We start from the raw sequence: 14,188 nt of genomic DNA, 5'->3' as shown, positions 1-14,188 counted from the left end.
TCAAGTGGGTCACAATTTCGAGGATGCTGCTGTCAAAGTTAAATTTTTTCCCGTTCCGCTACTTCATCATAATAGAGTTGGCTGAATTTTTTTTTTTTTTTTTGGGGGGGGGCAGGGGTGAACTGGCCTTAAACCATTCGGAAATTGTAAACTTAATAGTATTCATGACTATCATAAGATAAAGATAAATGTGAAACCAGCACAAAAGCCCACTATTAACACAAGTTTTGTTTGAAATATCAAACCCCAATTATTTGTCAACAGAAGTCTTTGCAGTTACAGGGGTCAGTCTTTTCCATCCAGCAGGAAAAATGTTCCCTTCCCACAAATAATCGGTGCTGAATTGAAATAATCAAGTATTTTTAATGTTAATTTCAGGAAAATATTAATATAATTAGTTATTTGGTGACACACAGAAGAATCTTTCCGGTACTTTTTTTTATGCTATCTTCAGTATTCAGCATCTTCTGTTCATTCTCTTTTTCTTCTAGGAAATTTACCAGATAATGCTTTGATTTGAAATAAATATTCAATTCTTTTTTCTTGAACAACACACAGCTCTAAAGAAATAACATTTTGCTTTCTTTCCTGACTACAACATTAGTCAGCTGTTTTGCAGGTTGTGCAGAAACCCTGTACTTGGTGAGCTTTAGTCCCGGTTGCTGTATTTTATTTGGACTGAGAATGGCTGGCGGTTTTGTGTTTTTATGCTAAGCATCTGCTCAGCGTTGCCCAATATTTGGTATTGTAGTATTTACAGTTGTTAGGCTGCTCCTTCTTACTCAGAAATGACACTCATTTCCCACAAGGCCTTTTCAATACAAACATAAAAACAAAACATGGTCCAAAAAAATATTGCACGATGATATAAAGGAAATGTGGAAAGTGTTGGTTTTCTAACATTCTGTACATATCGATGGAATTCACTATGGCGCTCGCGTTCATATAACCGTTACAAGAAAACTTAGTGATGCTAAAGATGAAGTGTCACAACACACGGGATCAGCTTCTGTTCATGTTTACTGTCGACTTTACAGATGTAAACAGCAGCAGCAGCTCGTCATGACCCTGCTTCAAAACACACATTTGTATTTACACAAACATATGAGGATGACGTGTGTGCACGCTGACTTTCTCCAGTCTCTCCAGAGGCACTCCCTAGACTTAGGTTAGGTGGTGTTAGTTGACAAAAATCTCAATATTCTCTATCTAGCAGAGTCATCTATGTGATTAAAAATAGCCATCCTTGTAAAGTCCTGGGAAGACATCTTAAAAAGTATTGTCTTGTCCAAAATAGCTCTCCCCCTGCAGTCCTCCAGTTTGCCATGGGAGTCTGGTCTGTCTCCAAAAGTCCATGGGTGATCCGCCTGTTGTCTGTCCTCTGGCATCTGATGCTCAAACAGAGTCTGTCAAAGGCCATGAGGAGTCACGTGGGGTCTTTTCTTGTCCCTCGAAGCGCAAACGAGAGGATCCAGGCTGCGGGACGGTTAATGAAAGGTCATATTTTGTCATCCGTCATCTCCAGGAACTGGGCGTACACGTCTCTGGAACACTCCCCTTTCTGGTTGAACAAGAACTTGTAGTAGCTGCCGTCAGCACAAATGGCTGTGAGAGAGCAGGAGAGGAAGAGGCATAGAAAAGTCTGTCACAGTGCACAGCGAATCTTACCAAATCTAGCAACAGAAAGAAAAACATCTGTGAGGAAGTTGTCCACAGACATTACAACGCCTGTGTCCCCAATACAACGAGTCCTCGAATTAATTCAAAAGATTTCAAATAATATAAGTAGATCATTATATAATTATATTTAATAATATGGCATCACTGAGCTGACAAATATATATTTTCATCAATCTGGAATTTTTTGCTAAGAGATTAGTTCTTAATATTCCAAACCTTTTGGTCTTTAAAATAATAAGCTCTGTATGCTTCCATCATCTTCCAAACTGTCTGATTTCTTGCCTGATTTTTATGGACCATCTAGCTATTTCTGAATCCTCACTGACTGCTTATTAATGGCATTTTCCCCTGACAGATTATTAGACTATGGATATAAAGGATGGTCAATTTTCAAAATGATCTCTTTGGGTTTAGACAGAGTGAAACTGTATCACCACCTTCCATACTTGAAGAAATCTACAATGAGATACATCAGATTATATAACCATGTATCACTATGATTCTCAGATCGACATTGGAAGATACAGCAGGTAAATAAAAGCCAGACAAATAGAGAAGATGCGAAGAGACCGATCGATAAACTGACCGATGACAGCGTTGGGCTCCGTTCCAAAGGCACACAAACATGGAGAGCCTGAAGGGACCTGGAACTTGGAGAAGCTCCACTTGGAGCTGAAGTATTTGGGAAGAAAGCTGGCAGAGGCCAAGCTGGAACGACAAGGTCAGAATAACACCTTCAGTATGGATTTATTCTGCGGACAAATGCTGTCGTGCTGAATGTGCCCGAGGTGACACTCAGCAGGGCTATTTGGGAAACGCAAACACTGGCACTCTCCTGCTCAAGTTGGCAGGCATTTTGTATTCTGGCAAAAATAGAACACATTTAGAGGAATAAATGGCTGATGTCACATTTTTCTTTAATCTTGTTACATAAATAGTAGCTGGTTTGTATGTTTTGTCCTTTAATGAATTTCAGATGTTTTATTGAAAAGGTTTAACTAGCTGATGTTTATTGGCATAATCCCAACATGACTGGATATCCATTTGATACTTGGTGCCAATGTTTCATTTTCCCATCAGTTCACTTTACCCTGCTCGCAATCTCCAGAGAGCAGGTGGGAGACATCCATTTTACAGGGTTCCACTGGAGGTCATACTTGAGTTAAATATTGAGCTCATGTACAGTCGTAAACTGTCATTGAGACATTTCGCAGAAACTGAAGGCTGCCAAATACAGCCCCGGAAGAGCAGACAGACCTGGACTGCTTGTTCCTTTTTGGGTCTTCGGCCGCAAAGATGTGCACGGTGCCGTGGTCGCTGGACACACAGATGAGGGACGCATCCTGATTGAAATTAATGCTGAATAGAAAAAAAGAGACAACCAAGATAAAGAAGAAAAGGCCTCAGTCATTCAGATCAGTGAAAGGACACATTAATCCTCACTCATTTTTACCTAAGTCCTCCGTAATATACACGGCTGAACTGTATTTCACAGCAACAACACTGGCGTGTAATACAACGCCACCTCCCTCACCTCAATTTACAATCCGCATGGACAATGTTTCCCTGTATGCTGAGCAACACTGCAGAACTTAGGAAAAGTGGTTAATCTGTTCTGTTCGGGGAGAGTAAAATAAGATAACATTTCCGTAAGCTCTCATGATGAAGTAAAATTGGAGATATACAGAGCCGACCTAACAGCCACTCACTGAGTGCTGCAGATCTGCTGGGACGCTGGCGGCTGCTCTACATAAAAACCTGCATCCTGCATCGAAGACGACACCGAGAGTCATTCAGCAAATCGACAGTAAGCTGACGCTCACTTTAAGCTTCCCTCCAGCCACCAAGAGTGCACTGTAGGCTTATCAGTGAGCCCCTAACTCTTGCTGTTTAGACGCCAAAGATAAAGGACTATGGTTACATCGCTTCACACAAAACATATTTACACAGAAGTGTAAAAACATGCCATCTTTGATTAGCTTAAGACGCAGTGATTTTATTAACTGATCTCTTGTTGTTGACAAGAAAGCTGCGTAACGTCATTCATCCATCCATCCATCCATCCATCTTCCCCCCCCTATCCGGAGTCAGCAATCAATATGCCCAAACCTGCCCAGCCCCTCACACCGGAGGGAACTCCAGAATAAAAGAGTCCAGCCCCTCTCAAGAAGCCTGATTCCAGACCCCACGCTGTGCATCGAGGTGGTCCGACTATGTCTAGTCAGACTATCTCGGCCTCGCGCATCAGCTCGGGCTCCTTCCCTGCCAGAGAGGTGACATTCCATGTTCCAAAAACCAGCTTCTGCTGCCGAGGACTGGATCGCCAAGGTCCCCGGCTCCGGCAACCGCCCAGCTCACACTGCCCCCGACCCCCTTGGCCCTTCCTGTGGGTGGTGAGCCCAGGGAAGGAGGGACGCAAGCCAGTTCTTGCAGCCAGTTGGCACAGACTTCATAGTGTTGTGGGAGGAGCGCAGTGTGTGTGTGTGTGTCTGCCTGATGATGCAAACTTGATTCCTCCACACTCACCAGTAAATGTTGGCCGCCTGAGAGCCTCGTCTCAGCTCCTGGATGAGCTGCCCGGCAGACGTGTCAAAAATTCTTATCAGAGTCCCCTGCAGAGACACCACAGTTACCCAGCAGGTCAGCTATGAGCTCTCCAGCCCAATGCATAAAATAACACAACAGCGTTTCTTACCTTCTCCGAGGCCGTGGCTATCCTCGTGCCCTGCAGGTTTAGCGCGATACAGCATAGCGCGCCCTCATGCGCTGGGATGTCGACCGGGGGTTTCTCTGTGTTGGCAAGATCCACGATCTGAACATGGCCGGAGTGAGTGCCGGGGAAAGCCAGGAGGGAGTTGTTGCTGTTGGGGCACAGCACACACAGACCTGGTGGAGGGGAGATTTACACATCAACTTTGTGTGTGTCACCTAACCTTAGTTTATTTTTTTGTGTATTTTTTAGCGTTTTTTTTTTTTTTTTTTCTTTTTTTACGGTTTCAAACATTCAATTATTGATGAAAACATTGCTCAATTTAATGTGTTTCCTTCCAAACTCTTAGGGCATTTTCTATCAATTTCAATATCATTATTTGTAATACAAGTAATGCTGGTAAAATCAAATCTGGTTAGTTTTTTTCTGTTTCAATGCATTTAATTTCACTAACGCCTATTTATAGGAAGGTTTATATTAAAACATAATATATTTTTGCTCATTTTCCCTCTTTTTTTTTTGCTGACTGAAAAATTGCCCATGATTCACCAATACACTGCTCTGAAAGTCCCAAAAACTGCTGACCTTTGGGGTTGTAGCAGGTCTCAAACACATGCAGCTGGTGGGGGTTGTGGGTGAAAGTGAACACTTTGATCATTGAATCCAGGACCACCACAATTCTAAGAACACAGAGCACACAAGTTAACATTCACACTGCAAAAGTGCCAGGACAGTGAGTGTCTGATACACCCAGAGATGAAGAGGGTGAAGCAATTTCTTTACAGCCATGAATCACCACAGCTACTTCCCAATGGAAAATCATGTCATCGCATCAGAAACACTATTAACCACATACACTTTTAAAAAGTCAACTGTGTCCCAAATAAAAGACATATTGGCCGGGCCTACTATGGTTCCGGTGAGACAGCAGGAACATTTACACTAACTCTGTCTCATTATCACAGAACTGCCATGCAGAATTGTCCCTAATTGCCCCTTTGAGACAAATGAAGTTTTCTGAGTCTGATTTTACTCTTAAGTTTTCAAGATTTAAGAGCATCACACACATCATGGCATGATGGAAACAAAGACTAGATTTTAGATTTTTTTATGGCAAATATAAAGAGTCAGATCCTATTACAATATGCTATTTTTAAGAGATACTTCCCCATATTTTGATGGTTTCGTTTTCCAGAATCTTCCACATTCAGTATAAAGTCGGTTTTTGCGAATTTGTGATTTACACAGGCAGTAACATCTTATGATAAATACAGAATAAAGTATTCTAAACCTGCCACTGTCACTTTGCAGTGGCAGTGCCTCAACATAAATCGGATGATATTTTGGCAAGTATCGATCACATTAAGATATGTTCAGTATGCAAGTCTTAGTTTCATTGATCTTGAAAGCACATTTAAGTCATCTCGGTAGCATGTGATATACAGTATTTGGCAATGCATGTTGTAATAAAAAAAAACAAAAGTCACAAAATCAGCAGAAAAAAACTTGAAATATACGAAGCCAGCAGCACAGCATAACATTTCTGGTTAAACTCAGGAGAGAAACAACCTCATGCAGTTAAGCAGAGACACAGGGCATCTTTTCCAAGCATGTGTTGGACTGTGTTCAGCATCACAGTGATAAGGCCTGGATGTACTATGGCAGAGGTGTCAAACTCATTTTCACTGAGGGCTGCATCAGCATAATGGTTGCTTTCAAATGGCCACATGTAACGGTAACAGTATAAATGTAACCAAATATAATGTAGAATAAATGTAACTACTTGATACCACTACTAGATAATTCATTTGAATCAAAAATGTTACATGTGCATTTGCATATATATATATATATGTGTGTGTGTATGTGTGTGTGTGTGTGTGTGTGTGTGTGTGTGTGTGTGTGTGTTTATGAGTTGCTCTGTTACAACATAAATCTTTTAATATCGTCAGGTCAAGAAACCCACATTACTCTATCAATCAATGATCAAACTATCCAACTGAATAAAGAAAAATATCACCCAACACTAGTTATGACATTAACTTTGTTCCACTCCTTTTTGGCGCAATTGAGAGGGGCAGAATAACAGAATAAGTACAACTAACAACTGTGAGCTGCTAAGAAGATGTCACAGATGTAGAATTTTACAAAAACAAATGGCTGCACTCAGCCTTGCAGATTTGTCTGCATAAATACACAAACTTGCAAAGACTAAATACATTGCTACTTTTAATTCTTGGACAATTTGTTGTTTTTCTGGAAGGCTGACTTCAGCATTCTTACCTCCGTGTTTGGTGACAAAATGCCTACATAGATTGTACTCTGATAACCAACACTGCTTATAACACAAAAGACATACTTTTTTTTCTCCTTGAAGCATAAACATGTATTCATCTTCCCATCTCTCTTGAAACAACCTTCCATCTGCATCAACTTTTCTCTTCTTGGACATTTATGGATCATTTATATTTCTCAATTCAACTTGTTGAAAATCGCACGGATGCGGATACACTGCAATCTAATGGCGGGATGCCGTCAGTGAGGGTAACATGATCGGCATGAATTGCAAGTAATGTAGTTTATGGTCGATGCACACGTTTGACTTATTTATTTTTAAGACATTCAGGCCCTTTGAGATGTTTGCCCATGTGCACGAAGAGGATACACCTACACATACGTACCAGGACAGAATGTTTTTAAATGAAGTGTAGTTTCTACCAGTTAGGCTTTGTTACAGCCTAGGTAGGTCACGTCATCTCTACAGTGACTTTACACAAAGACGTCCTTTCAACAGAACTGATGGTGATGATGCTGCTGTTCTCTTGCCAGTGCTGATGATATCAGTGCATTTCAGCCATTGATAAGCCCTGTTGCCTTGGAAACAATTAAGGCAATTACGAGTTTAATATACCCCCCTACAGCACTTCCAGATTAACCAAGAATTAATTCGGATGGCTGCAGCAATAGCTGCTGATGACTTGGCATATACAAAACATATTTGAAGCAGTGTAAACCCCAATGATAGTGAGAACAAAAAGAGGGAACAGGGCATCAACACTCATGTTAAGCTATAGTTCGGATGCTGTACCAGATCGTGACTTGCAGAAAGTGAATCAGTGTGGCCTGAAGCAGCCATTTGAACTAACAATGATCTAACAGCAGCAAATGAGATAAAGGAAAGAATTTACCCTGGAGGCGGCTCACACTTGTCGATGTGCAGCTGACAGGAGACCAAATCATCTACAATCGCCTGTCTATGTTTGGAACTATTTATACACAATTGTTTAATATGTTAATAGCACAATAGTATCCTCATGCTACTAATAATGTTTGAATACCGCATCCCTTTGTAAATGCAGCCTCAGGGGGGCACAAGCCCGTGTAATTTTTGAGCCAGTCCCGAGCCCAGATAAATGCAGAGGGTTGCACCAGAGAGGGCATTCGGCAGAAAACTTTTGCCAAAACCAAATATGCAAATCAAACCTACGACTCTCATACCGGATCTGTCGAGGCCCGTTTAACAATGACCGGCATTGGTGCAAACAACCTACAGGGTACCAGTGGGTCGAAAAAGGGAGAGGAGGAGGGTTTTCTCCAAAGCAGAGAGGAGAAGCAAGAATCTGGGACTGAGAATAGGGACTTTGAATATTGGGATGATGACAGGAAGAGCTGGAGTTGGTTGACAGGATACAGAGAAGGAATGTTGATATACTGTTGTCCAAGAGATCAGGTGGAAAGTTATCAAGGTGAGAAGCTTAGTTGCAGGTTTCAAGTTGCACTATCTTGATATTGAAAGGAAGATAAATTGAGTATGAGTTATCATGAATGACGAGTTTGTTAGGAATGTTCTGGAGGTGAAAAGAGTGTAGGATAGTGACAAGTCTGAAACTAGAAATGTAAGGTATGATGCACAATGACGTTAGTGTCTATGCCCTGCAGGTGGAATGTGGACTAGAGAAGAGGGGAAAATTCTGGAGTGAGTTAGAGGAAGTGATGCAGAATATCCCCAGAGGTGATAGAGAGGTAATTGGTGCAGACTTCAATGGATATGTTGGTGCAGCCAGCAGAGATGATGAAGAAGCAATGGGCGCGTTCAGTATCCAGGATAGGAACAAAGCGGGACAGGTGGTGTTAGACTTTGCAACAAGGATGGAAATGGCTGTAGTGAATACTTTTTGTCAAAAGAGACAGACACATAGAGTAACTTATAAGAGCTAAGCACACAGGTAGACGGCATCTCGTCTCGACGACGTAATCTGGAGGAGATCAGTGACTGTAGGTGAGAGCATAGCAAGACAGCATAGGATGGTGGTTTGTAGGATCAATCTGGCGGGAAGGAAGATAAAGAGGCCAAAGGCAGAGAGTAACTGGAGAGTAACTGGTGTGTCATCTGGAGACTTTGTGGTGGTTTGAGGAAGTGCAGGAGTATATCCAGAGAAAGATGTTAGCAAAGAAGAAGTAAGACACTGAGGGGACAGTAGAGAGCAGACCGAAGTACAGGGAGGTGGAACACAAGGTAAAGATAGAGGTAGCAAAGGCCAAATAAAGGAATGGAGGAATGGATAAGAAGTGTGATTGTTTTTTACATTTTTAAAAATAAGGGAGATGTTCAGAATTGCAGTAACTATAGAGAAATAAAAAAGAAATAAATAAAGTTGATGAGCCATACAATGTGGATATGGGAAAAAGTAGTGGAAACTAGACTGAGAGCGGAAGTCAGCACTTGTATAGAACAGTATGGTTCCATGCCAAGAAAGAGTGGTAGAGATACACTATTTGCTTTAAGAATACTGTTAGAGAAGTTCAGATAAGGTCATAGGGAGCTGCATTGTGCTTTGGTAGATCTACGAAAGCATACGTCAGGATGCCGAGAGAGGAAGTACGGTCCTGTATGAGGAAGTCTGGCGTGGCAGTAAAATATGTTAAACTAGTGCAGGACATGTATGAAGGATGTGAGGTTTGCTGTAGGTATGACAGAGAAATTCAAGGTGGAGATGCGACTATATAAAACATCAGCTCTAGGCCCCTTCTTTTTTACGGTGGTAAACAGGCTGGCAGATGAGGTTAGACAGGAACCTCCATGGACTATGATGTTTGATGTTATGATGGATGACATTGTGATATGTAGTGAGAGGAGGGAGCAGGTGGAGGAAAATCTCGAGGTTGCGGTATGCTCTGAAAAGGGGAGGAATCAAGGTTAGTCACAGCAAGACGGAATACAGGGGTAATGTGTGACAATAGAGTATCAGCTAAAATGAAAGGAAATGTATGAGTGGTGAGACCAGCAATGCTATATGGTGATGAATTAAAGAAAGGACAGGAAGCAGAGCTAGAGGTAGCAGAGATTAAGATGTTTCGGTGATAAGGTCAGAGAAGCCAGGGTGAGATGGTTTGGTCATGTACAGAGGAGGGATAGTGAATACATAGGTAGGAGAATGCTGAAGTTTGAACTGCTAGGCAGGAGACCTAAAGGAAGACCAAAGAGAACAAAAATGGATGTAGTGAAAGAGGACATGAATTTAGTTGGAGTGAGAGAGGAGGATAGAGAGAATAGGGTTAGATGGAGGAGGTTGATTCGCTGTGGCAACCCTAAAGGGATTAGCCGATAACTATCTCTTACACATAGCTAAGAACAAAAGTGAGGTCACTAATTCTGTCTTGGGTTATTCTGAGAAGTTCAATCGACACGGGGTGAGGAGGCTTACACTTAAACATCATAATTATGATGTTGAATGCTGGCCAACAACTGGCTTCTAAATATTTGTGATGTCACAATCTAAGCTGGCCTTACATTACAATGACCTCAGAGACAACTGACACTTTGATCGACAAATGTGACTGGAGTCTTCTTGAGTCAAGACACTGCTCATCCATCATCCTGCAATGCAACACTAACAAACCAAAGGAGCAACAAAAAGAGCACTTTTGTCAAACGGACTTTAACAGCAAGGCATCTTTATATTTGTCACCTGTCACGTCGCAGCTTCACTGCTTTGACCTCGGTTGAGAACTCAATTTCAATGACAGTCTTCTTTTTCAGGTCATCCCAGATCATCACTGCAGCGTGGAGAAAACAGCAGGAGTTAGAACAGTAGTTAAGAGCACCCAACTCCTGGTGATGTAAACTAAACATACCTTTGTTGGTTGGGTATTTGGGTTTCTTTCCTCCGCCCACTAAAGCTAGATAGTTACACCTAAACAGCATCTCCACATGGCCGACCCCACCCTCCAGGAACTCTGCATGTCAAAAAAACGTATTCAGTGATGGGATGATTTAGGGCTTGGCAAAATGGAAAAATATCAATGTGATATTCATGAGCCTGTTTTACTGTATCATACATAAATATCTACTGAGATGTTTCACGAGTATCTACTGATGTATTTAAAATCACGTTACATACACAACACCAAGAAATGAGTGACTTCAGCATTTTAAATCAAACTTAAAGATAATCTGACACAGCACCACTGCTCTGACTTAGAGAACACTTCTTTCAATAAAGAACCGTTAACTTGTTTCATGGTTGTTATTGAATATTTCTTAGTAAATTTAAGATAATGGTTGGCTGATTTTTGAAGTGGTCAAGGGTTTTCCCATGAATTTGAAAACAATGAAAAACGGATATGAATGATTGAAATGTTATATATCACAGTTTGAAATATAGAATATAATATCAATGTTACCCAATGCTAAATGTTTACCAGTATTTTGCTCATAGCAACTTCCCTCTCAAAATGCCTGCGCTGGTGACATTTGGATACACTAATTAATCCTTCCTGCTTTCAAAATAAATTTTCTTTCTATACGTTAAGTATTCTGAGACAGCATAACTCTCTCCTATATTGCTCCGTATATGAGGTATGGCAGGTCAGTCACAAAAATGTTTCTGCAGGAACATTGTGGTTCTGCTGTCTCAAGCTTGACACCACATTGCAAGTTTCACTAAGTTGCTGTCAACCACAAAGAATGTCTCACCATCATGGTAAAGGATGCAGATTCATTTGTATAATACTTGACAAATATCATTCAAATTCATATTTCAGAGCTATGTTAAAAAAAAAACATAATCATCCATGTTGTGTCTATTGGACATTTACAAACTTATGAAAGCCATTGCTTCAATGAAAATGTAATTCTGGGTATCTAGTGGATAATCCACTTCCCTACTGTAGGCTCAGGCAGCTCAACAGATCTCTAATGGCTTTGAACACTGGGAGAATATTGACTTTTTGTAACTTAAGCAGCGTCCAAATCAAAATTAAAAATGTATGTGACGTTGATTTCAAATGTTGTGATGTCAATAACTGGAGTGTGAAAGAGCATCACCAGACTGACCTTCAAAGATAATTCAATAATTACAGACGCAGTTTTATTGTAAATGAAACAAAAAGTAGGCCTAATATTCATTTCCAATTTTCTGATAGTTTGAACAATAACTTCCTGGTCATTATTTTGAAACTGCCATTTACTTACTTACAGGTAATTTCATGATATATTAAGGCACTTCTTGGTTAATTATTAAGGGGATTTCTTTCTTTAAAATGTGCCAATTTAACCATGGCACCGTATTTGCTATTCTTTACTCAATTCATTAAACTCAGTTGTTTATTAGGTAGGCTTTTGCTCATTTGCTCAGCAAATGAATTTTAGTAACTTTAGACTGACGGGAAAAAAAAAACACAAGCAATCGATTATACACCATATCAAAACACAGAGTTAACTAAAATTGAGGTGAGAAAAAAAAGTCAAATTAGAAAGCATCTTAAACAAAGTACTATAAACAATATAAGAATATAGATGATCAAAAGTTAATTTAATTACTGGTATAATGTAGGACAAACAATTAGTTCTGATGCACTTGCTGAAACTATGTATTCAAAAACTTGGTTTTATATAAAAATTCAAATAAACATTGGGATTTAGAGATTTATCAGTAACATTCACATTCAGGCTGCTTTTCAATGTTGTGTATCTGACATAATTTGAGTGGCTACTGCAAATTTTATTACATGCAAGAAAGGGATGCAAGAAATCTTGATAAGCTTGTGCTCCAGAAAGCCTGCCACAGTAGGCGCAGCAGACAGAAGACGCATGGATTGACATCACTCAAGGCTTCCATGCAGAGTGAACATTTGCTTTTACAATTATTGACCATCAAAAAAACATATTAGTAAAAAAATTGTGTTCATCATAAATTACATGGCTTATCAGGTGTTACCTTGTTTCTCCTTCTCTTTGAGGGGATCTGTGTTGTACACACGAAATCCATTTTCCATTCCACATGCAAAACATCCTGGGGAGACACAGATGAAGAGGGAAACGGGTAACAGTTAAGAGGAACATCAGTCACAGGGGGCACCAGCGCCTTTCAGAGTCTAACACCAAACAAACATGAGAGCTGATTGTAATAAAGTGGCCCTAAGCAAAACCAGCGCCTGAATGGAGCCGTTATTTGGCAGTGAGAAGTGGCTCTGGCAGACTGTCTGGAAATGGTGACTGGCGAAGTTATCAGCTCCAGTTTTTGGGGAGGTCACGTCAGGTCATTGATTAATCCTCCCTTCGTGCTACAGGACACTCACCTCTGTGAGTTGGCGTGAATAATGTCACTACATTGGTGAAAGTGAGCAGCGGAGGAAAACCGGGCCATGAATATATATGCGCTGTATAATGAGACTTGAAATAGCAGTGTCTTGTAGTTTGCGCTGCAAAAAAAACTAAAAAACATAAACACAATTTTCTCTAAACACTAGTCTACTCTTGAAATTGTATAAAATTATACCAGTAGCACGTCAGTAAGTATGAAAGTTGATGTAGCGGAGCTAACGTAGCTAGCATCTCCGAAGTTGTGGTTCACGTCTCGACTTATATGGTGGTCAATGGAAAGTAGATGTTAGCTTAAATATGCCGCTACTAATGTTCTCATCGAGAGAAAACTTATAGTTTGCATTTAAGTGCTCCGATGACAGCTAAGTATTTGGGGCACATCCTAGAAACTTGTCATGTTTACTTGAAATGAAATGACTCGCTGGCTGAAAAAAAACAAAAAATACGACGCTAGCGATAGCCGAGGGTGGGCTACAAATAGCTAAAAACACTAACATAATGCTCTGTCCTGTTCAAAGATTTAGAGTAACATTTGTTGAATTACAGTTATTGCCCGTTTTGAAGTAAAACATAGAACACAATATTGTTATTATATTTTGTTAGCGTAAGTTTATCTAAAAGGAGATGACATGGCGTTAGCAAAGTTAGCTTAGCATTCGCGACGCTGCCAGTTGTCATATGGAAGGAAAACGTGACAGTTCCACTTCTTACCATGGTCCTGGTTAAAACCCGCGTAAAGAAGCCCGTTCCCGTGAGGATTTGACGGTAGTAAATTCATTCTTCCAACCAAACAACCGATGATTAAATTCTATGAACGCTTTGCGCTGGTCTAACCGCTGCTTGCCTGCTGTGAGCTAGACAGCTAGCGTTGTCATTCCTCCGGAGAGACTGAGCTGGATAGCAGCAGGAAAACAGCTGAGGCTGGGACTCAGCCTCCCGAGATGATGTCACCCACTCCCGTCAGTCTTGGGTACCTTCAACACCGAAACGTTTTTTTTTTTGATTACGGACGTGTACCAGTAATCTTCTAGCGTTTTTCAAGTCTACCAGATATGTCAGACTAAAAAACTATTGTTAATCGAATATGATTGATGAATTCTGCTCTGCACGTGGTGCGTTTAGCGACTAAGTAACTGTCTGATCAATTTGGGACTAAAAAAAAGCAGAAAAAGTGCTCCAACTGAGTCTCGGTT

The 14,188-nt window shown here is 40.6% G+C and overlaps 1 protein-coding gene across 1 annotated transcript; it reads right to left on the bottom strand.

Annotated features, from left to right (window-relative positions):
* Nucleotides 1-1,002: 1,002 nt before the first annotated feature.
* Nucleotides 1,003-13,885, bottom strand: wdr45b (WD repeat domain 45B). The gene is made up of 10 exons (XM_086140814.1): nucleotides 13,707-13,885; nucleotides 12,610-12,684; nucleotides 10,526-10,627; nucleotides 10,360-10,447; nucleotides 4,976-5,070; nucleotides 4,376-4,566; nucleotides 4,207-4,292; nucleotides 2,938-3,039; nucleotides 2,267-2,388; nucleotides 1,003-1,605 (listed from the first exon to the last, which is right to left on the bottom strand). Exons 1-10 carry the CDS (start codon nucleotides 13,771-13,773, stop codon nucleotides 1,499-1,501), a joined length of 1,035 nt encoding a protein of 344 aa, XP_085996940.1. The 5' UTR covers nucleotides 13,774-13,885; the 3' UTR covers nucleotides 1,003-1,498.
* Nucleotides 13,886-14,188: the final 303 nt, after the last annotated feature.

Source organism: Fistularia commersonii, chromosome 33, assembly GCF_037954325.1.
Source record: "Fistularia commersonii isolate RoL2024-O1a breed Wild chromosome 33, RoL_Fcom_v1.0, whole genome shotgun sequence".
NCBI classification, from domain to species: domain Eukaryota; kingdom Metazoa; phylum Chordata; class Actinopteri; order Syngnathiformes; family Fistulariidae; genus Fistularia; species Fistularia commersonii.
The sequence above is the reverse complement of the archived record's forward strand: the minus strand, read 5'-3'. Positions and strand labels throughout refer to the sequence as shown.